General features: G+C 43.1%; 1 protein-coding gene across 4 annotated transcripts in view; it reads left to right on the plus strand.

The window, feature by feature from the left end:
• Positions 1–6,946, plus strand: part of LOC124150372 (protein ITPRID2-like) — a 75,723-nt gene extending 68,777 nt beyond the window's left edge. For all 4 annotated transcript variants that reach the window (XM_048382263.1, XM_048382261.1, XM_048382262.1 and 1 more), the window contains 7 exons: positions 679–1,497; positions 3,269–3,343; positions 3,828–3,955; positions 4,153–4,300; positions 5,360–5,587; positions 5,796–5,870; positions 6,496–6,946. In XM_048382263.1, the coding sequence (XP_048238220.1) occupies positions 679–1,497; positions 3,269–3,343; positions 3,828–3,955; positions 4,153–4,300; positions 5,360–5,587; positions 5,796–5,870; positions 6,496–6,621 (1,599 nt within the window). In that variant the 3' untranslated portion in view covers positions 6,622–6,946. The remainder of the gene's footprint in view (positions 1–678; positions 1,498–3,268; positions 3,344–3,827; positions 3,956–4,152; positions 4,301–5,359; positions 5,588–5,795; positions 5,871–6,495) is intronic.
• Positions 6,947–21,622: the final 14,676 nt, after the last annotated feature.

Genomic DNA, 21,622 nt, shown 5'->3' on the forward strand with positions numbered 1-21,622 from the left:
CACAATGTAACTATGTGTCACTACAGTGTAACTACGTTTCATAACAATGTAACAATGTTTTATCACAATGTAACTATGTGTCACTACAGTGTAATGATGTTTCATCACAATGTAACTATGTTTCACTGCAGTGTAACAATGTTTCATCACAATGTAACTATGTGTCACTACAGTGTAACTACGTTTCATAACAATGTAACAATGTTTTATCACAATGTAACTATGTGTCACTACAGTGTAATGATGTTTCATCACAATGTAACTATGTTTCACTGCAGTGTAACAATGTTTCATCACAATGTAACTATGTGTCACTACAGTGTAACTATGTTTTATCACAATGTAACTATGTGTCACTACAGTGTAATGATGTTTCATCACAATGTAACTATGTTTCACTGCAGTGTAACAATGTTTCATCACAATGTAACTATGTGTCACTACAGTGTAACTATGTTTTATCACAATGTAACTATGTGTCACTACAGTGTAATGATGTTTCATCACAATGTAACTATGTTTCACTGCAGTGTAACAATGTTTCATCACAATGTAACTATGTTTCACTGCAGTGTAACAATGTTTCATCACAATGTAACTATGTGTCACTACAGTGTAACAATGTTTCATCACAATGTAACTATGTGTCACTACAGTGTAACTATGTTGGATTGTCAGGTGGCAAGTCTCGGTAGCAGCAGTGAGAGTGCAGGAACGCTTGCAAGCAGCAACACCACCGTCCTCGTGCACGATGTTGTCACCGATATGGCCACACAGACGTCGCTGTCAGAGCATGCACGTCATGTGACAGCAATGGAGCTGACAGTGCCACAGGATCCCAAGTTGAATTCTTTCAGACGGACTTTTGGAGAGAATGTTGAGCCAAATGGTGATCTATCTAGTCGATTTATCAGTACATTCTATATACCACCATTGGGCAAAACAACACCCTCGTCAATCATCAAACAAGAGTCAGAAACCAAAGTTTGTGGACAAAGCTTAGTTCTGGGGAAAACAAGAGTTTCTGTCATTGTGCCAAACACGTCTCAAAATAGCATTGAAATTCAAAATAATAGTCAAGAGCAGAAGTCCCAAGTGAAGACAGTACACACAACCAAGGAGGTCCATGTGTCTCCATTCTATCAGATCAGAGCCCCACTAGCCAAACCTGAGCGGTTCGAGAGTGATGAAGACCTCCGGGGGAGTTACCTCCCTTCTCATTGGGAGTCCCCCCACTCAGCAGCTCGACAAGGTGGTGGCATAAGGCATGTGTTGGAGGTGTCGCAGCAGGAGAGTGCGAGACACACGTCTGCTGTGTCTGTGTTGAACCTGAGTGTGGCCGACAGCGGTGAGTTTGGGTCCCGGATTTCGCTGGCGGAGGATGACAGTGACTACTCATGCTCCTCCGTAGCAGAGAGTACAGCCAGCTGCAGTTCCGGGGAGATTCTCGACTACAGGAAGTTGGTCCGCCTCATCAACCAGCCCGTCTCATACAGGGTCAGTCTCAGTAACCTAACATGTAGACATTGTCTGTTTCTCATACAGGGTCAGTCTCCGTAACCTAACATGTAGAGACATTGTCTGTTAACCAGTCCATCTCATAGAGGGTCAGTCTCCATAACCTAACATGTAGAGACATTGTCTGTCAACCAGCCCGTCTCATACAGGGTCAGTCTCCGTAACCTAACATGTAGACATTGTCTGTCAACCAGCCCGTCTCATACAGGGTCAGTCTCAGTAACCTAACATGTAGACATTGTCTGTCAACCAGCCCGTCTCATACAGGGTCAGTCTCAGTAATCTAACATGTAGACATTGTCTGTCAACCAGCCCGTCTCATACAGGGTCAGTCTCAGTAACCTAACATGTAGACATTGTCTGTCAACCAGCCAGGCTCATACAGGGTCAGTCTCCGTAACCTAACATGTAGAGACATTGTCTGTCAACCAGCCCGTCTCATACAGGGTCAGTCTCCGTAACCTAACATGTAGAGACATTGTCTGTTAACCAGTCCATCTCATACAGGGTCAGTCTCAGTAACCTAACATGTAGACATTGTCTGTCAACTCGCCAGTCTCATACAGGGCCAGTCTCAGTAACCTAACATGTAGACATTGTCTGTCAACCAGCCAGTCTCATACAGGGTCAGTCTCAGTAACCTAACATGTAGAGACATTGTCTGTCAACCAGCCAGTCTCATACAGGGTCAGTCTCAGTAACCTAACATGTAGAGACATTGTCTGTTAACCAGCCCGTCTCATACAGGGCCAGTCTCAGTAACCTAACATGTAGACATTGTCTGTCAACCAGCCAGTCTCATACAGGGTCAGTCTCAGTAACCTAACATGTAGAGACATTGTCTGTTAACCAGCCCGTCTCATACAGGGCCAGTCTCAGTAACCTAACATGTAGACATTGTCTGTCAACTCGCCAGTCTCATACAGGGCCAGTCTCAGTAACCTAACATGTAGACATTGTCTGTCAACCAGCCAGTCTCATACAGGGTCAGTCTCAGTAACCTAACATGTAGACATTGTCTGTCAACCAGCCAGGCTCATACAGGGTCAGTCTCCGTAACCGTCTGTCAACCAGCCCGTCTCATACAGGGTCAGTCTCAGTAACCTAACATGTAGACATTGTCTGTCAACCAGCCTGTCTCATACAGGGTCAGTCTCAGTAACCTAACATGTAGAGACATTGTCTGTCAACCAGCCAGTCTCATACAGGGTCAGTCTCCTCAACCTAACATGTAGAGACATTGTCTGTCAACCAGCCCGTCTCATACAGGGTCAGTCTCAGTAACCTTACATGTAGAGACATTGTCTGTCAACCAGCCCGTCTCATACAGGGTCAGTCTCAGTAACCTTACATGTAGAGACATTGTCTGTCAACCAGCCCGTCTCATACAGGGTCAGTCTCAGTAACCTAACATGTAGACATTGTCTGTCAACCAGCCCGTCTCATACAGGGTCAGTCTCAGTAATCTAACATTTAGACATTGTCTGTCAACCAGCCTGTCTCATACAGGGTCAGTCTCATTAATCTAACATGTAGACATTGTCTGTCAACCAGCCTGTCTCATACAGGGTCAGTCTCAGCAACCTCAGTGTCCTTTTTGTTGAAAATTTTGCATTTGATGTCAACGCCTATTTTTTTATATTTATGTTTTGTCCAAAGAAATGATTACAATCATTATGACTGACCTCCTTTTGCATTGTTTTCATCTATCAGTGTTATGTATTCATTGTAGTATTTGTTTATTTGGCAGGGTCGTCATCGAAGTTTTACTCGCTACCGACCCAAGAAACACATACGGGACTGGCCGAGTCTGATGAGAAAGAAGGTGTGTTACATTAGCTGCCGGTGTGTTTGTCTATTCGGTTTTCAAATAATGAAAAACAAGCCAGCAGGGGATTCGTTATTCTAAGGTCATGTATTTAACAATGAGAGTACTGTGGTCAAATACACTAAAACTCATGTAACAATGTTCCTTCTGTTCTCTACCACTGTTCCTTGTGTTCTCTGCCATTGTTCCTTCTCTTCTCTACCACTGTTTTTTGTGTCCTCTATCCTTGTGTTCTCTGCCACTGTTCCTTCTGTTCTCTACCATTGTTCCTTCTCTTCTCTACCATTGTTCCATGTGTCCTCTACCATTGTTCCATGTGTCCTCTACCATTGTTCCATGTGTCCTCTACCATTGTTCCATGTGTCTTCTACCATTGTTCCTTCTGTTCTCTACCATTGTTCCTCCTCTTCTCTACCATTGTTCCATGTGTCCTCTACCATTGTTCCATGTGTCTTCTACCATTGTTCCTTGTTGTTGTTAGAGAATCCAGGAGGAGACACGCCTGCTCCAGCACTCGCTACAGAAGTACAAGGCGGAGCTGCAGGTGATGGAGACCTCCTGTCTGCTGCAGTACCAGCTGGCTTACGAGGATCTGGCGGAGGATGAGAGGTGGGTGTTTCTGGGTGGCATGTGTGGGGAGAGGTAGATGTGCCTGTTGATGGGGTGGGGAGGGATGGGGTGGGGAGGGATGGGGTGTATACATGCTAGTGTGGGGTGGCATTGGGGAAAGGATTTGTCTGTTGAATGACATTACACATTGTGAGCTGTTGTCAGTGTTGTTAGTGTTGCGGTGTGCGCTGTTGCAGGGAGGAGGTGGAGGAGCTGCAGCTGCTGTGGCGGGAACTGAGGGAGCAGATCTACAACATGGAGCAGCTGCTGTCACACAGAATGAAGGCCGTCACCAAGGGCAATGACTTCTTCACCTTTCTTTCAACACTTAATGTCATCCAGAGCGTAAGTCAAACAAATGAATAAGATAAACTTTTAATACATGTTTGAAGCATAAATGTGCAAACTGTTATTTCATTCTGTCCTATCCCCAAATATGTCTTTCCTTGGTGTCCCCGATTCACATGGTTGTCCTTGGTGTCCCTGATTGACATGGTTGTCCTTGGTGTCCCTGATTCACATGGTTGTCCTTGGTGTACCTGATTGACATGGTTGTCCTTGGTGTCACTGATTGACATGGTTGTCCTTGGTGTCCCTGATTGACATGGTTGTCCTTGGTGTCCCTGATTGACATGGTTGTCCTTGGTGTCCCTGATTCACATGGTTGTCCTTGGTGTCCCTGATTCACATGGTTGTCCTTAGTGTCCCTGATTGACATGGTTGTCCTTGGTGTCCCTGATTCACATGGTTGTCCTTGGTGTCCCTGATTGACATGGTTGTCCTTGGTGTCACTGATTGACATGGTTGTCCTTGGTGTCCCTGATTGACATGGTTGTCCTTGGTGTCCCTGATTCACATGGTTGTCCTTGGTGTCCCTGATTCACATGGTTGTCCTTGGTGTCCCTGATTGACATGGTTGTCCTTGGTGTCCCTGATTCACATGGTTGTCCTTGGTGTACCTGATTGACATGGTTGTCCTTGGTGCCCCTGATTCACATGGTTGTCCTTGGTGTACCTGATTGACATGGTTGTCCTTAGTGTCACTGATTGACATGGTTGTCCTTGGTGTCCCTGAATGACATGGTTGTCCTTAGTGTCCCTGATTGACTTGGTTGTCCTTGATGTCCCTGATTGACATGGTTGTCCTTGGTGTCCCTGATTGACTTGGTTGTCCTTGGTGTCCCTGATTCACATGGTTGTCCTTGGTGTCCCTGAATGACATGGTTGTCCTTAGTGTCCCTGATTGACTTGGTTGTCCTTGGTGTCCCTGATTCACATGGTTGTCCTTGGTGTCCCTGAATGACATGGTTGTCCTTGGTGTCCCTGATTGAAGTGGTTGTCCTTGGTGTACCTGAATGAAATAGTTGTCCTTGGTGTTCTCTGACCTAACTGTATCTGATGCAGATGACAGAGTTGCTGAAGGAGCAGATGTATCAACAGACGGTGAGCTCGAGTCTTGAGCAGGAACAGGAAGAGGAGGAGGAGGAGATGAGGGAGGAGGGGGAATCCCAGACATCCTTCACCCACAGCTCCCCCTTCCTGCCACCCTCACCCATGCACGGGTATCCATCTGTGTTTGGTTTACCGGGCAGTGGGCCCCCCGAGTACACCCCACAGCACAGCCTTGTTGAGGTGGGTGACGACATAATGCACCAACACATAGGTCTCACTTACTGCCAATTTGAAGAATATTTGGATCTAATCAAGAAGTCTTAAAATATTGATTAATTGTGAATGTTTTCTGAAAACTATGTCATTGTGCTGCTTTTTTATCTTTTAAAAGAATGACCACACTGTATGTGTTTGTGTATGGCTACATTTGCGTTGCTGTGTATTCCAGATGCGTCGGTCACTGATCGAGGAGATGCGGGAAGAGATGAATCGCAGCACACAGCAGCTTCAGCTGGACATGCAGGTCAGTTGTCCCTCCTAACCCACTCCCACACCCACACCCACACCCACACCCACACCCACTCCCACACCCACACCCACACCCACACCCACACCCGCACCCGCACCCGCACCCACACCCACACCCACACCCACACCCACTCCCACACCCACTCCCACTCCCACACCCACACCCACACCCACACCCACACCCAGACGCCCACCCACGCCCACCTCGGCCTCCACCCATGATAATGCCTAAAAGCAGATTCAAGACCTCATTTCAACTGTGATGCCACAGACATTGCTGCATCACTAAGTTTTCGTTTTTCCTTTCTGTCACAATATGTTGATGAGTTCAACATAGATATTTGTCTCTCTAATGTAAAAATGTTGCTGTCTTTGTTGACATGTTAAACTGTTAAGTAAATGTCCAACTACCCAGAGCTGCAGTGATGTAGGTTTGACATCTGTTTGAGGGAGGTAGCTTTGGGTAACTTGTGGACATCAGCTTAAGAATATTACACAGAAAAATGTTGACACTTCCTCAAAGTTAAGATGACACTCCTAAACAAGTATATTCCGTTGACACGGAACTGTTTGAGGTATTCAGGGGAATTGGACTAAAAACTTGCCTTCTCATATTTCAGTCCAAGGACAATGAAATTCAGCGTCTGAACCTTGAACTTATGATGCAGACTTCATGGCCTTCTGTAAGGTCAAGGTCAACTCACAGTCTTCCACATCGCCGAAGCACGCGGCAGACAGACGTGTAGCACAAGGACCAGCTCCACGTAGTTGGCAAGGATGTATCCTCTCACTGTCATGCACAGAGAGCATAGACTGCAGGCAGAGAGAGCATAGACTGCAAACAGAGAGAGCATAGACTGCAGACACAGAGAGCATAGACTGCAGGCAGAGAGAGCACAGACTGCAGGCACAGTGAGCGTAGTGGAGTTGTGCTTCAGCGTGTCGTGTATGAACATCCAAGTCCTTCTGGAGGTGAATCCTGGCTTTTGAAAAGTGGTGTCACAAATTGAACAAAAGAAAACAAATGACAGTGAAGTTGACAAGAAACAGGCAACAAGAGTGCACAACCCCTACACACACTGAATCCGCCAGTGCCTTTGTCAGGCTCCAGAACATTTCCACAAGGCTCCATTCTCACCACACAGCTGCTCCATTCTCACCACACAGCTGCTCCATTCTCACCACACAGCTGCTCCATTCTCACCACACAGCTGCTCCATTCTCACCACACGATGCTCCATTCTCACCGCACAGCTGCTCCATTCTCACCACACGGCTGCTCCATTCTCACCACACGGCTGCTCCATTCTCACCACACAGCTGCTCCATTCTCACCACACAGCTGCTCCATTCTCACCACACAGCTGCTTGATGTCTCAACATTTGCTGGGATGACTGTCAAATGATGGTCACAGGACTACCTTCATTCTGCTTCAGAACATTGACTAGAACAGCTAGCAGCATCAGCTTCCATTGTTTCCATGTGTCACAGAGAGATCACCGTATGACGTGTGGTTGGGGAGTCTGTTTACAAGTGATAGTAAGCAGCTGATGCTCTCCTAGTGTCTTCTCTCCCAGCAGTGTACATCCACAGTTTAGTCCAGGCACCCAAGGTATTTTAAACTGAAACAGCACAGATGAGATCTGTCATGTATTACGGTCAGGTGGGACATTTTTACAACTATACGTGAAGAGGATCTAAATGAGATAGCAATGTATATATCTTGTCCATGTGAGGCAACAATTGCCATTTTTACAAATCAAAAACAATCATCAGCTTCAGACATTTGTCCTCCCAATATCCTCATTCCTCAAACAACAAGCTGTATTTGTTTGTTTGTTGTTTAATGCCGCGCTCAGCAATATTCCAGCTATATGACGGCAATTTGTAAATAATCAAGTCTGGACCAGACGATCCAGTGATTGACATCGTGAACATCGATCCATGCAGATGGGATGCGATGACATACATCAACCAAGTCAGTGTGCATGACCATCCGATCCCGCTAGTCGCCTCTTACGACAAGCATAGTTTACTTTTACGGCAAGCATGGGTTGCTGAAAACCTATTCTACCCCGGATCTTCACGGGCCTCAAAAAATAAATCCTACAGATCTAAGGATATAAGGAATACAGGTGGTTGACACACTGACACTTGGCCTGTTAGACAGGGAGCCTGTATCTGTCATCACTTTACACTTTGTGGTTCGAGGACAGAAGTTTGTTTATGGAAAACTCCTACCCAAGGAGCATGTCCATTTACCTTGTCAGAAAAATTAGTCAATATAAGGCAGGTTAAAGTCCACATAAGCAGTATGTGACTGGTATGTATTTGGGTTGCTGACTTTCGCAGATATTAATAGATATCTACCAGCTTTGTATGCAGTCCATATAACCTAGATGAAGACAATGACAAAATACCAGATGGCCAACTTCATCAACATTAAGGAGGTCTCTGTCATTTTGGTCACATAACCAGTTGTGCACAACTCCAGAGAAGTCCTGGTTTAGAAAGAGACCCACACCTCATTATGGGGCTATATGTGATGTTTTGATTCTATTCTGCCAGTGGGATAGAAAAGTTGTCAGATATTGACTTCACAGTTTCCTGGAAAACATTGTTACATATCAGCTGAGAGCCGAGGAAAATGTATTAACTGAACACATCAGAGGGGGCTGTTAACTGTTGTTAGCAGGATGTGTGTTCTGTCAGCAGGATGTGTGTTCTGTCGGCAGGATGTGTGTTCTGTCGGCAGGATGTGTGTTCTGTCAGCAGGATGTGTGTTCTGTCAGCAGGATGTGTGTTCTGTCGGCAGGATGTGTCTCCTGTCAGCGAGATGTGTCTTTTGTCAGCAGGATGTGTGTTCTGTCAGCAGGATGTGTCTCCTGTCAGCAGGATGTGTGTTCTGTCAGCAGGATGTGTGTTCTGTCGGCAGGATGTGTGTTCTGTCGGCAGGATGTGTGTTCTGTCAGCAGGATGTGTGTTCTGTCAGCAGGATGTGTCTTCTGTCAGCAGGATGTGTGTTCTGTCAGCAGGATGTGTGTTCTGTCGGCAGGATGTGTCTCCTGTCAGCAGGATGTGTGTTCTGTCAGCAGGATGTGTCTTCTGTCAGCAGGATGTGTCTTCTGTCGGCAGGATGTGTCTCCTGTCAGCAGGATGTGTCTCCTGTCAGCAGGATGTGTCTTCTGTCAGCAGGATGTGTCTTCTGTTAGGAAGGATGTGTCTTTAATCAACATGTGTTCTGCCGGCAGGATGTGTGTCCTATCAGAAGGATGTGTCTAAAATGGCGTGTCAGCAAACCCACCACTCAGCCCCACCAGTACGTGTGTCAAGCATTGTCTCTGTTCACGTATCTTGTTCCTTGTTCATTCCTCGACTCACCCAACTTCTGGTGGGTACGAACATAACATTGCCATTTCAACTGTTGATGTATATGCAAGTAAAATCAAACATTTTTATACAGATGAAAAATTATTTTAATTATTATAACCATATTTATTTTTATCCCAAATCTGTTGATTCTGTTTAAGCTTTTAGTCAGTTTGTACCTTGTATGATGTGTAGCTGTAGATAGCATGCCGTAGTGTCTATGCAGGGAGCTATGTGTAGCTGTAGATAGCATGCTGTAGTGTCCATGCAGGGAGCTATGTGTAGCTGTAGATAGCATGCCGTAGTGTCCATGCAGGGAGCTATGTGTAGCTGTAGATAGCATGCCGTAGTGTCCATGCAGGGAGCTATGTGTAGCTGTAGATAGCATGCCGTAGTGTCTATGCAGGGAGCTATGTGTAGGAAGACAATGTCTAGCTGAAGCCTGAATCTCCAGGTGGCCACAGCACAAGCTGCTCCCAAATAACGTCATTCCACGGGTATAAACTACCACACTTACGGTAAACTACTGGGACAATATGGTGCTCATGCTACATACACTGAACAAAAGTAAGGGAACATAAATATGGGGGATATCTTTATGAAATTGTGAGCTCAGTCACAACAAATAAATATCACCTTAAATATTCATGATCCTTAACTGTTTTGTTCAGTAAAGATTATTGTTCTTGATAATTCATTTTGATAAATGATTATATTTGTTGCAATGGTCTGCTAGCCATTCCTTCTTCCTGTGGGAGAACAATCTCCAACGTTTCCCTCCAGTCTTTCCTCTGGGATCACTGCTGTTAACTAATCGTGCACATCTCTGTGTTCCTCTCAGCGTCTACATATTCCATGTGATAGACGTACCGACATTTTAAAGGTTGCCATAAATTGTTGACTATTTTATACATTCTATTCAATATATATTGTGCTTATGAAAGAATGCATTAGGAAGGGAGAATATTTTAGATGTCCGTAGAAATAACAGTTGTAGGGGAGATCTGTGTAAGTGCTGTGAAATGAGATTTAACGTCGCGTTCAAGATCATTCCACAAATATAGTGATGGGCATGTGTGGCCGCTTGTACTAGTACTGACTTATTCCAGTCTCAGTGTTAGCCCACTGAGATACCATGACGTGATTTAACATGGATACCCAAATCAGACACAGTATACTTACTCCGAGGCGACCAGTCCATGTTTTAGCCCCTTAATGCTGAGCACCAGGCAGGGAAACAACATGTACCATTTTTTAATGTCTATTGGTATGACACACTGGGGATCAAACCACCAGCCCTGCGTACATCTGGCAGATGCTTTATCAACTCGACAGGGAGGCGGTTCTAAGTATGTATCCATTGTTTAGATGTCAGTTAGATGTCAACATGTTCTGGAACAGCCTGTACTTCACTGTTTACTGTGTTCACTGAGATTTCTACATTGCTTAAAGGTAGAAACTGAGGATCAATGTTTTGATCACATGTCCGGTCACAAAGATTTATTTGTTTCGGTAATTATTGTTTAACCATGCTACCTAAAGTAGTAAATATTCCAATGAGTTTATATTTCACAATTTGTGTTTAGTGTCTGCCATCTACCAGAAATATAGTCCAATCTGACATTGTTATCCGATGTTTCCATGGTAACCATTCCTGACTTACTTTGGAGCTGGAAACCAAGATATTGCCAGCACAAGGATGACCGCATGAACCAAAGCATTGTCTGATAGTCAGTTTCTTAGAAGTTTATGGATGACAAAGTACACCAAAGTTTATGGATAATAACTTCTTTTCTACTTTACTACAGTCTTGCTTGACAACAGGTAAGGATCTGTCACTATTACAGTATAAGGAAGAAAGTGTTATTCATAAACTTTTGTTTACTTTGAACCAAAGAAGCACAATTGTAAGTGCTTATTAAAACTGCACATCAGTGTGTGAAGTAAAGGTTAACAAGCACCGGCAGTTTATGTGAAATGATTTGATCATTGAAGTGTTATTGCAGGAGTTCTGTGTGCCGGCAAGGTTAGAAGGATGCCATGTATGGTCTAACTCTATCCATGTATCATTGCTTGGTGATACAAGTATTACTGGTGATTGTTCCATTAAGTCTGAAATAAAAGTCATCTGTTCATGAATACTTGTATGTTGTTGGAGATCCCCAGATTTACTTCCTGCAGCCATGGTATGCTAATGGCGTGATGGGGGCATGTCGCCCTGTCATCTAAGGCACCCCATTTCGCTGTTCAGAGTTGCGTCCCTTGGGCACACCAGAAACCTATGATTGCATCATTATAGTGGAAAACTTCTGGGACCTGCATCACTTCGGGATTTCCTCCCACATTAAGCTGACACATTAAGCAGACACATTAAGCTGACACATTCAGCTGACACATTAAGCTGACACATTAAGCAGACACATTCAGCTGACACATTAAGCAGACACATTAAGCTGACACATTAAGCAGACACATTAAGCTGACACATTCAGCCGACACATTCAGCTGACACATTAAGCTGACACATTAAGCAGACACATTCAGCTGACACATTAAGCAGACACATTAAGCAGACACATTCAGCTGACACATTAAGCTGACACATTAAGCAGACACATTAAGCAGACACATTCAGCTGACACATTAAGCAGACACATTCAGCCGACACATTCAGCTGACACATTAAGCTGACACATTAAGCTGACACATTAAGCTGACACATTAAGCAGACACATTAAGCTGACACATTCAGCCGACACATTAAGCTGACACATTAAGCAGACACATTCAGCTGACACATTAAGCAGACACATTAAGCAGACACATTCAGCTGACACATTAAGCTGACACATTAAGCAGACACATTCAGCTGACACATTAAGCAGACACATTCAGCTGACACATTAAGCTGACACATTAAGCAGACACATTAAGCAGACACATTCAGCTGACACATTAAGCTGACACATTAAGCAGACACATTAAGCAGACACATTCAGCTGACACATTCAGCTGACACATTCAGCAGACACATTCAGCTGACACATTCAGCTGACACATTAAGCAGACACATTCAGCTGACACATTAAGCTGACACATTAAGCAGACACATTAAGCAGACACATTCAGCTGACACATTAAGCTGACACATTAAGCAGACACATTCAGCCGACACATTCAGCTGACACATTAAGCTGACACATTAAGCTGACACATTAAGCAGACACATTAAGCAGACACATTCAGCAGACACATTCAGCCGACACATTCAGCTGACACATTCAGCTGACACATTCAGCCGACACATTAAGCTGACACATTAAGCTGACACATCGTGACATAACTGGAATACTGCTCAAATTGTTAACTCACTTATGCAAACTTCTGGACAAACTTTACCCCTTGATCCATAGGGCATGCGTTACTCAGCATGGTTACCATAGTTACATCTCTCTATCTTCACAGGTCCAGGACTATTTGTCTAAAATGAAAGCAAATGTCATCTAACGTTTATTGAGAAAACAATATGTGATATGCTGGACTCCGCTATTTCCGCTATGTGACGACGGTATGTAAATAATCGAGTCAGAAACCGACAATCCAGTAATTGACATCACCAGCATCGATCCACACAACCGGGATACGCTGACAATCCGGTCCCTTTTTTGACACGCATGGATTTTGACGACCAATTCTAAACCGGATCTTCACGGGTTGAGCTTCAGGTGTGTCGATGACTGATATCGTTCAATAAAGGTGAAATAGCAACACATTTACTCACCTGAAATAGAAATATGAGAGACCTCCAAAACTGACTCGTCTGTTTCATATTCCGATCTATGCATAAATATTCAGAGTGACAAAAACTATCCACAAAACAGTACGACAAGAAGGATGACTTCAACTTTTCCTATATGTGGAGCAATATTCGAGCAGCTTCAGCATTTTGTTTTAGTGAGTGAGTGAGGTGGGTTGTACCCGGCTTTTAGCAATATTCCAGCAATATCACGGCCGGGGACACCAGAATGGGCTTCACACATTGTACCCATGTCGGGAATCGAAACCGGGTCCTCGGCGTGACGAGCGAACGCTTTAACCACTAGGCTACCCCACCACCCCTGCATTTTGTGTGAATATTTCACAATTTATGAGGAGGACATGCCCTTTCTTCAGAGAGGGACATGCAACGCTTGCTCAAAAGTTGTTTGATCAAGGTTTCAACATTCAAGGCCCCAACAAAGCTTACACAACGTTTTATGGTAGAGGCTATTTCCAAATGTGACGCATCAGTGACAAGAATTATGTCCGATGCAATGGGTTTTTTCAGGTGAACACTTGATTTGCCTTTGCATGTGTTTGCGACGGGTGTCACCGGTGGAGCAGGATACGCTCACCTTTTCGTGAACACCTGGTATCATCACTATTTGGTAGTGATTCATTAACGAAGGCTCATAACAGAGTCGGCCGCCGTCATATAGCTGGCATATTGCTGCGTTCAACAACAAACAAATTAATATAATACAATAGAGTGGGACTTGTCCAATGGAAATTGCTTTTAGAAGATATTATGGAAATGTTTTTGTCGCTTTGTTCAACAAGAGAGCGAATATGCGTTGTTGCTTAAGGCCACATGGACTAACAAAACGTCCTTAAATGTTTTCATCAGGACAGGTTTCATCAGTACCACTGCTGTTTAAATATGTTCAAATCAATGTAACTTTCTTATACTTATATGCAATCGCACCAGTTGACACCAACAATAAAGTAAGACACAGTGATCTTATTATTGAGCGTCTTTTATAAATAAACCGCCTCCGTGGTCTAGAGGTAAAGCGGAAGGTCCGGGGTTCGAAAAGACCAAAAGACGTTAAAAGATGGTACTTGTTGTTACCCTGTCTGGCGCTCGGCATTAAGGGGCTAAAACAAGGACTGGTCGGCTCGGAGTCAGTATACTGTGTCTGAGAGAGGTATTCATGTTAAACTGCGGCATGGTACCTCAGTGTGCTGGCACTATAAATCGGCATCAGTCCGGTCTAGTACAAGCAGCCACGCACCCACGTGCTTGCACGTCGCTATATAAGTGCAATAATCTAGGACGCGACGTTAAACCCAATTTCACCTCACCTCACCTTTTATAAATACTAAAACGATTGTGGTCCGGAGGCACTTCGGTGCATAGTGTAAGTTAGATATAAGTCACACATATGACGTAATATGGCTAAAAGCTTGTCTAAACCATGCTCCGTGTGCTGGGGTGAAATCACAATTTGTCCTGTCCAGGGAGAAGATGATAGTTGCTACCTATCAACATCCGGTTTGGCATGGACAGCTCTTTCTCCCTGTGAACATTACAAGTGTCCTCTCTGACGTCCGCGCTACAATTCAGTAGGGTCACGTGACCAGAATTCCTGGCACTACCGGCACACATGAAGCAGCAGATTTTAAAGGTGAAGGTTACCATGTGATCTTGACACCATTGACGTCGCAGCCGACGATGTAGGTTCGTCATTATGACACCTAGAATTGGTCGACAAGCGCAAATAGCGCTAAACGGTTCCTCACTGTCTGGGATGATATATGGCCTTCGCAATCCTGGTATTTCCGTAGTTGTAGTGGTGGCTGTACGTCGTTCACGTAAGTGGCGTAGCCGTAAGACTCTGCCCTGTGTTCTAGCAGTGATACATGGTCGACCGGATCTGGGAAGGTCAAGTGTGTCTGATAACGGTTCCACAGTCTTGTAATGGTGCTTATTGCTACGTGGAGAAACCTGGTTACGGCCAAAGTTGATTCTCCTGTTTGCAGTCGGTCAATAGCTGTTCACTTGCTGTAAGGTTGTGATAACATGAAAATGAAAACCCAACGTTTTTATAGCCCAGCAAGTGAGGTTGCACGTGCATGTCATGTTGGTGTGTTTTTTGCGATTTTTCCATCTTTTGACCAAATGTCTGCAGCACCTCATCCTTTCCACAGGAATAAATCCCAATGCATGCAGAAAAGATCAATTCATGTTTGGTACTTATTGTGAATGCATGTCGGCAACACTCAGTCAGGTATTTACGATTTTACTACTTTTGTAAGATAATTACTTGTTAGGTTTGGACGACATGATGATCGTATAACGTTTAGACAATTTTCCCATTCATTTGGACACTGTGTCTAGTCGTTGATTATTCAAAAGTAAATTCATTTAAACTATATTGTGTTCAATGTAGTAAAATATGTGTAAACCTTCTTTTCTTTCTTTTTCTAAAGATGGACAAATAAACAAATAATGAATTCATCACCATGTCAGAGTGAACATTTCCTGTCGGTTAAAGCTGTATTTCTCCATCTGCCAGTTCCTGTCGGTTAAAGCTGTATTTCTCCATCTGCCAGTTCCTGTCGGTTAAAGCTGTATTTCTCCATCTGCCAGTTCCTGTCGGTTAAAGCTGTATTTCTCCATCTGCCAGTTCCTGTCGGTTAAAGCTGTATTTCTCCATCTGCCAGTTCCTGTCGGTTAAAGCTGTATTACTCCATCTGCCAGTTCCAGTCGGTAAATTAGGGTTACAAGGTCTAAACGTTAGTAAGACACATTGATGGCATGGTATTACGCTGCTGCCACAATCTAACTTGCATATGTAAGCCTTACTTTGTACTATCACTGCAAGGTACCAGGCCTACAGTCCCAGTATTGGGACCAGACAATTGCGTGGCAGTGGTTCTGTTTCAAACCCACCTTAAAATTCCAATAATAAATAAGATCATTTGATTGTACGGCTTTTCGAAGGCTATAGTAGAATGCGTGGGTCCATGTAGTCTGACATACAGACCCTGAAACAATTATATCCAATACAGCCCATGCAAGTCTATAATGTTTGGCAAGTCTAGATTACTGCAGTATCTGGAAATGAAGAAAGCCTCTGGCCCCTTTTTATTATATTTTATAACTATAATTTAACAACTGTTTTTTTTCTGTAAAATATGTTCTTTTCAGAGACTAGATGTTAGTCTAGGGTCCATGGTGTTTATCATAAAATCCTCGAACCCAACATCCTCCCTGATCACGTGTCTGTGTCAGCACCATCCGAGCTTTAGGGGGAAACCTGCATCACTTCGGGATGTCTGCCCACATTGAGCTGACAAACGCGATATAACTGAAATACTTATTCATACGAATATATTCTGATTGATTATGACTGACCTTAGGAATTAGTATGTATTGTCCTTGTTGTGAAATGTCTGATACTGGTCTTTCTAACAATGGTCATATAATATGTCGCACTGTGTTGCCAATCTGTTTGAATCTAGCAATGGACACACAGACTACACTTATCCTGTCACGGATAGTGCATTGAGTCAGTGAAGCGGACGTACAATCAATTACTGGTTTGTTTAACGCCGCACTCCGCCTCTTACGTCAAGCATCCAGTCGCCTTTTACGTCAAGCATCCAGTCGCCTTTTACGTCAAGCATGGTTGCTGAAGACCTATTCTAACCTGGATTTTCAGGGGTTGCGTGTTGGTACTGCGTACAACAATACGTGTACATACAGACGTAGTCTCAAATGCAACGATTATTAGTTTAAATCATAATTCCCATATGATATAAATAATAACAAGTTGTCCCTGAACCGGCCGACATCCTCAGACTGTACGCTTATCTAGACGTGGCTGTTGTAAAAATAAAATAACTGTATTACTATACTTCCGTGGGCTGATCGTTCAGCATCATCATCAAGGCTAAGACAGACCGTGTGACGTGTGTGTTTCTTTCGCATGTAATCGATGGACATGGCTGTTACTCACTCACTCACTCACTCACTCACTCACTCACTCACTCACTCACTCACTCACTCACTCACTCACTCTCACTCTCACTCACTCACTCACTCACTCACTCACTCACTCACTTTGGAGATTTAACGTGCGCTTTCCGACTGATGCGTATTTCGCACACGGGCCCGGCCAGGCCATTTAATGTGTTTCCGAAAGGGGCGAAAGTGGTCTGTGCAACCCAAGAGGGGGGTTTAGGGGTTGCTTATATAGAATTTGGGAATTTTGAGATTTGGAATAGATGCCGATGGGGTTGGGGAGGAGAACTAAGGGAGCTGGGTATGGTGGATGTTTGCTTGTTTATGTGATTTTGATTTGGTAGGTTATTGTGTTTTTAGATGCGTTTTATTAGTTCCGTTTTTATTAAGAATACGCCTAAGGCCTTGAAGTTTTCAAGTTTATTTTGTGGGTTTAGTATTGCTTCTAGAGTGAGAGCCTTGTTTAGATTGAGGGTGGTTTGTAATGCGGTTCGATGTGTTAGGTAGTGTGTGCAGTGGGTGAGTGCGTGTTCTGAGGTTTCTGGTTGTTTGCAGTGTGGGCAGTTACCTGTAGTGTGTTTTTTTAATTTTTTAGGTGGTTATTTAGGTTGGTGTGTCCTGTTTGGAGTTTAGTGATTACTCTGTCGATTTGCAGTCCACTTAGGGAATCGGTAAGTATTAGGATTTTTTGGTGGTTTTTGGATTCTTGATTATGGAGTGCTGAGGCCATGTCCATTAGTTCTGCCGTGAATATTGATTTGTTGTTTGGGAGTCGGAAGGATTGTGTGGTTTACATGGCTGTTACTATTCAATACACTTTATTTCTCGTTGAACACAAGAATTAACAGATGATCTCCCTTGTCGTCAACGAGATTAGTGTAACACACCCATTGTTCAGTAAACACAAGCTAGCTCCTGTACTCACAGTTCATGCTTTAATCAAGTGATGTGTTTACAGTTGTAACTGTCTAATTAGATTCTACCGTTGAGACGCGTTTGTTGGCATGTTCCGAGTTTATTAGGTTTGTTCTCACTTTGCCGGCAGATTATATGGATTAATTAAGTCTAATTAAATCTAATCCGCGTTAGTCGGATTACGGCAGATAAGCAGTCATGCATTGCTAGAGACAGGCGATTACTAAGTAGCTGATATGAACCATATTCACGTAACTTAAGGTGAATGTTAGTGATATGAGTTCACGTGTCAAAATGTTTAATATATAGTGTTTAATCAAAATTAATTAGAATAAAGTGAGTAAACAATATCAGTGAAGCGTGTATATAACGACGGACATATTATTTCATCATTACTTCCTTGCATCATGGCGAATGTACAAGTGAATGTGCGATTTGCCGGCAGTCAGTCAACACCAATTAATCCGATTGTTCGTCAAGGCCTGTCGAAGTTTATCACTAACAGAGGCGTCAGACAGTGTCTGTTTTGCGTTGCCTGTTAATTACTGCTGTCGTCATATGACAACGTTTCAATAATAGAACAGGACAAACTAAACATTTACCGTTGTAAGACTCTATAGAGTTTGGACGCAGACAGATAGACGGTAATCGCCACTTAATCACAGGCACAAAGGGGGCACGGGGTACAGAATAACACATAGACAGGCAGGGTGTTTATTTTGTATGTTGATGACACAAATCTTTAAAAAAAAATGTTATTGAAATAGTTAATTATCCCATATGATTCAACGAATTTGATCACAAAAACAACTTAACAAAACAACCAATTTAATTCAATCTTGCGTCGATGTAATTCATCAGCTGTAATGTAGGTAGTCAGTGTTTTTTTCCGGCAATGATGTAATAATGTCCCGGGACACGAGGGAGCCACACACACACACGCACACGCACACGCACACGCACACGCACACGCACACCCACACATGAGACTTTTCAGATACTGCAGTAATCTAGACTTGCCAAACAGTATAGACTTGCATAGGCTGTATTGGATATATTTGTTTCGGGGTCTGCATGACTATACATGAGTTTATGTAATATGAAGGGAGTTTATGTATATGAGAATAGGGTTTATGTAATATGAAGGGAGTTTATGTATATGAGAGTAGGGTTTATGTAATATGAAGGGAGTTTATGTATATGAGAGTAGGGTTTATGTATATGAGAGTAGGGTTTATGTATATGAGAGTAGAGTTTATGTATATGAGAGTAGAGTTTATGTATATGAGAGTAGAGTTTATGTATATGAGAATAGCGTTTATGTAATATGAAGGGAGTTTATGTATATGAGAGTAGAGTTTATGTATATGAGAGTAGGGTTTATGTATATGAGAGTAGGGTTTATGTATATGAGAGTAGGGTTTATGTATATGAGAGTAGGGTTTATGTATATGAGAGTAGGGTTTATGTATATGAGAGTAGCGTTTATGTAATATGAAGGGAGTTTATGTATATGAGTGTAGAGTTTATGTATTTGAGAGTAGGGTTTATGTATATGAGAGTAGAGTTCATGTATATGAGAGTAGAGTTTATGTATTTGAGAGTAGGGTTTATGTATATGAGAGTAGCGTTTATGTATATGAGAGTAGAGTTTATGTATATGAGAGTAGGGTTTATGTATATGAGAGTAATGTTTATACATATGAGAGTAGGGTTTATGTATATGAGAGTAGGGTTTATGTATATGAGAGTAGAGTTTATGTATATGAGAGTAGGGTTTATGTATATGAGAGTAGAGTTTATGTATATGAGAGTAGCGTTTATGCAATATGAAGGGAGTTTATGTATATGTTAGAAGGGGTTTATGTATATGAGAGTAGGGTTTATGTATATGAGAGTAGGGTTTATGTATATGAGAGTAGGGTTTATGTATATGAGAGTAGCGTTTATGTATATGAGAGTAGAGTTTATGTATATGAGAGTAGAGTTTATGTATTTGAGAGTAGGGTTTATGTATATGAGAGTAGAGTTCATGTATATGAGTGTAGAGTTTATGTATTTGAGAGTAGGGTTTATGTATATGAGAGTAGAGTTTATGTATATGAGGGGAGTGTTGTATGTATGTGATAGCATAGTTAATCGTTTTACGATGTTTTATCATGAAATGAACCACGCTTCGTGTGAGGGTAGTGTTGTGTATATGTGAGGGTAGTGTTGTGTATATGTGAGGTAGTGTAGTGTATATGTGAGGTAGTGTTGTGTTTATGTGAGGGTAGTGTTGTGTATATGTGAGGTAGTGTAGTGTATATGTGAGGTAGTGTTGTGTATATGTGAGGTAGTGTAGTGTATATGTGAGGTAGTGTTGTGTGTTGTGTATATGTGAGGTAGTGTTGTGTATATGTGAGGGTAGTGTTGTGTATATGTGAGGTAGTGTAGTGTATATGTGAGGTAGTGTTGTGTATATGTGAGGGTAGTGTTGTGTATATGTGAGGGTAGTGTTGTGTATATGTGAGGGTAGTGTTGTGTATATGTGAGGTAGTGTAGTGTATATGTGAGGTAGTGTTGTGTATATGTGAGGGTAGTGTTGTGTATATGTGAGGTAGTGTTGTGTATATGTGAGGTAGTGTTGTGTATATGTGAGGGTAGTGTTGTGTATATGTGAGGGTAGTGTTGTGTATATGTGAGGTAGTGTTGTGTATATGTGAGGTAGTGTTGTGTATATGTGAGGTAGTGTTGTGTATAAGTGAGGTAGTGTTGTGTATATGTGTGGGTAGTGTTGTGTATATGTGAGGTAGTGTAGTGTATATGTGAGGGTAGTGTTGTGTATATATGAGGTAGTGTTGTGTATATGTTGTGAGGGTAGTGTTGTGTATATATGAGGTAGTGTTGTGTATATGTGAGGTAGTGTTGTGTATATGTGAGGTAGTGTTGTGTATATGTTGTGAGGGTAGTGTTGTGTATATATGAGGTAGTGTTGTGTATATGTTGTGAGGGTAGTGTTGTGTATATGTGAGGGTAGTGTTGTGTATATGTTGTGAGGGTAGTGTTGTGTATATGTGAGGTAGTGTTGTGTATATCTAAGGGTAGTTTGATATATAAATGAACATCTGGACATCCGGACACTCGGACACTCGGACACCCAGACATCTAGATATATGGACACCCGGACATCCTGACACCTGGACATCCTGACACCTGGACACCCGGAAATCTGGACATCCTGACACCTGGACACCCGGACATCTGGACACCCTGACACCTGGACACCCGGACACCCGGACATCCGGACATCCTGACACCTGGACATCTTGACATCTGGACATCCTGACACCTGGACATCTTGACATCTGGACAACCAGGCACCCGGACATCCTGACACCTGGACACCCGGACATCTTGACACCTGGACATCTTGACATCTGGACAACCAGGCACCCGGACATCTTGACATCTGGACAACCAGGCACCCGGACATCCTGACACCTGGACACCCGGACATCTGGACATCTTGACAGCTGGACATTTTGACATCTGGACAACCAGGCACCCGGACATCTGGACACCCGGGCATCTGGACATCTGAACATTTGGACACCCGAACATCTGGACATCCGGGCATCTGAACATTTGGACACCCGAACATAAATTTTATTTAATTTTGTAAATATCATTA

The sequence above is a fragment of the Haliotis rufescens genome, unplaced genomic scaffold (assembly GCF_023055435.1).
Source record: "Haliotis rufescens isolate VD_foot unplaced genomic scaffold, xgHalRufe1.0.p SCAF_4, whole genome shotgun sequence".
NCBI classification, from domain to species: Eukaryota; Metazoa; Mollusca; class Gastropoda; order Lepetellida; family Haliotidae; genus Haliotis; species Haliotis rufescens.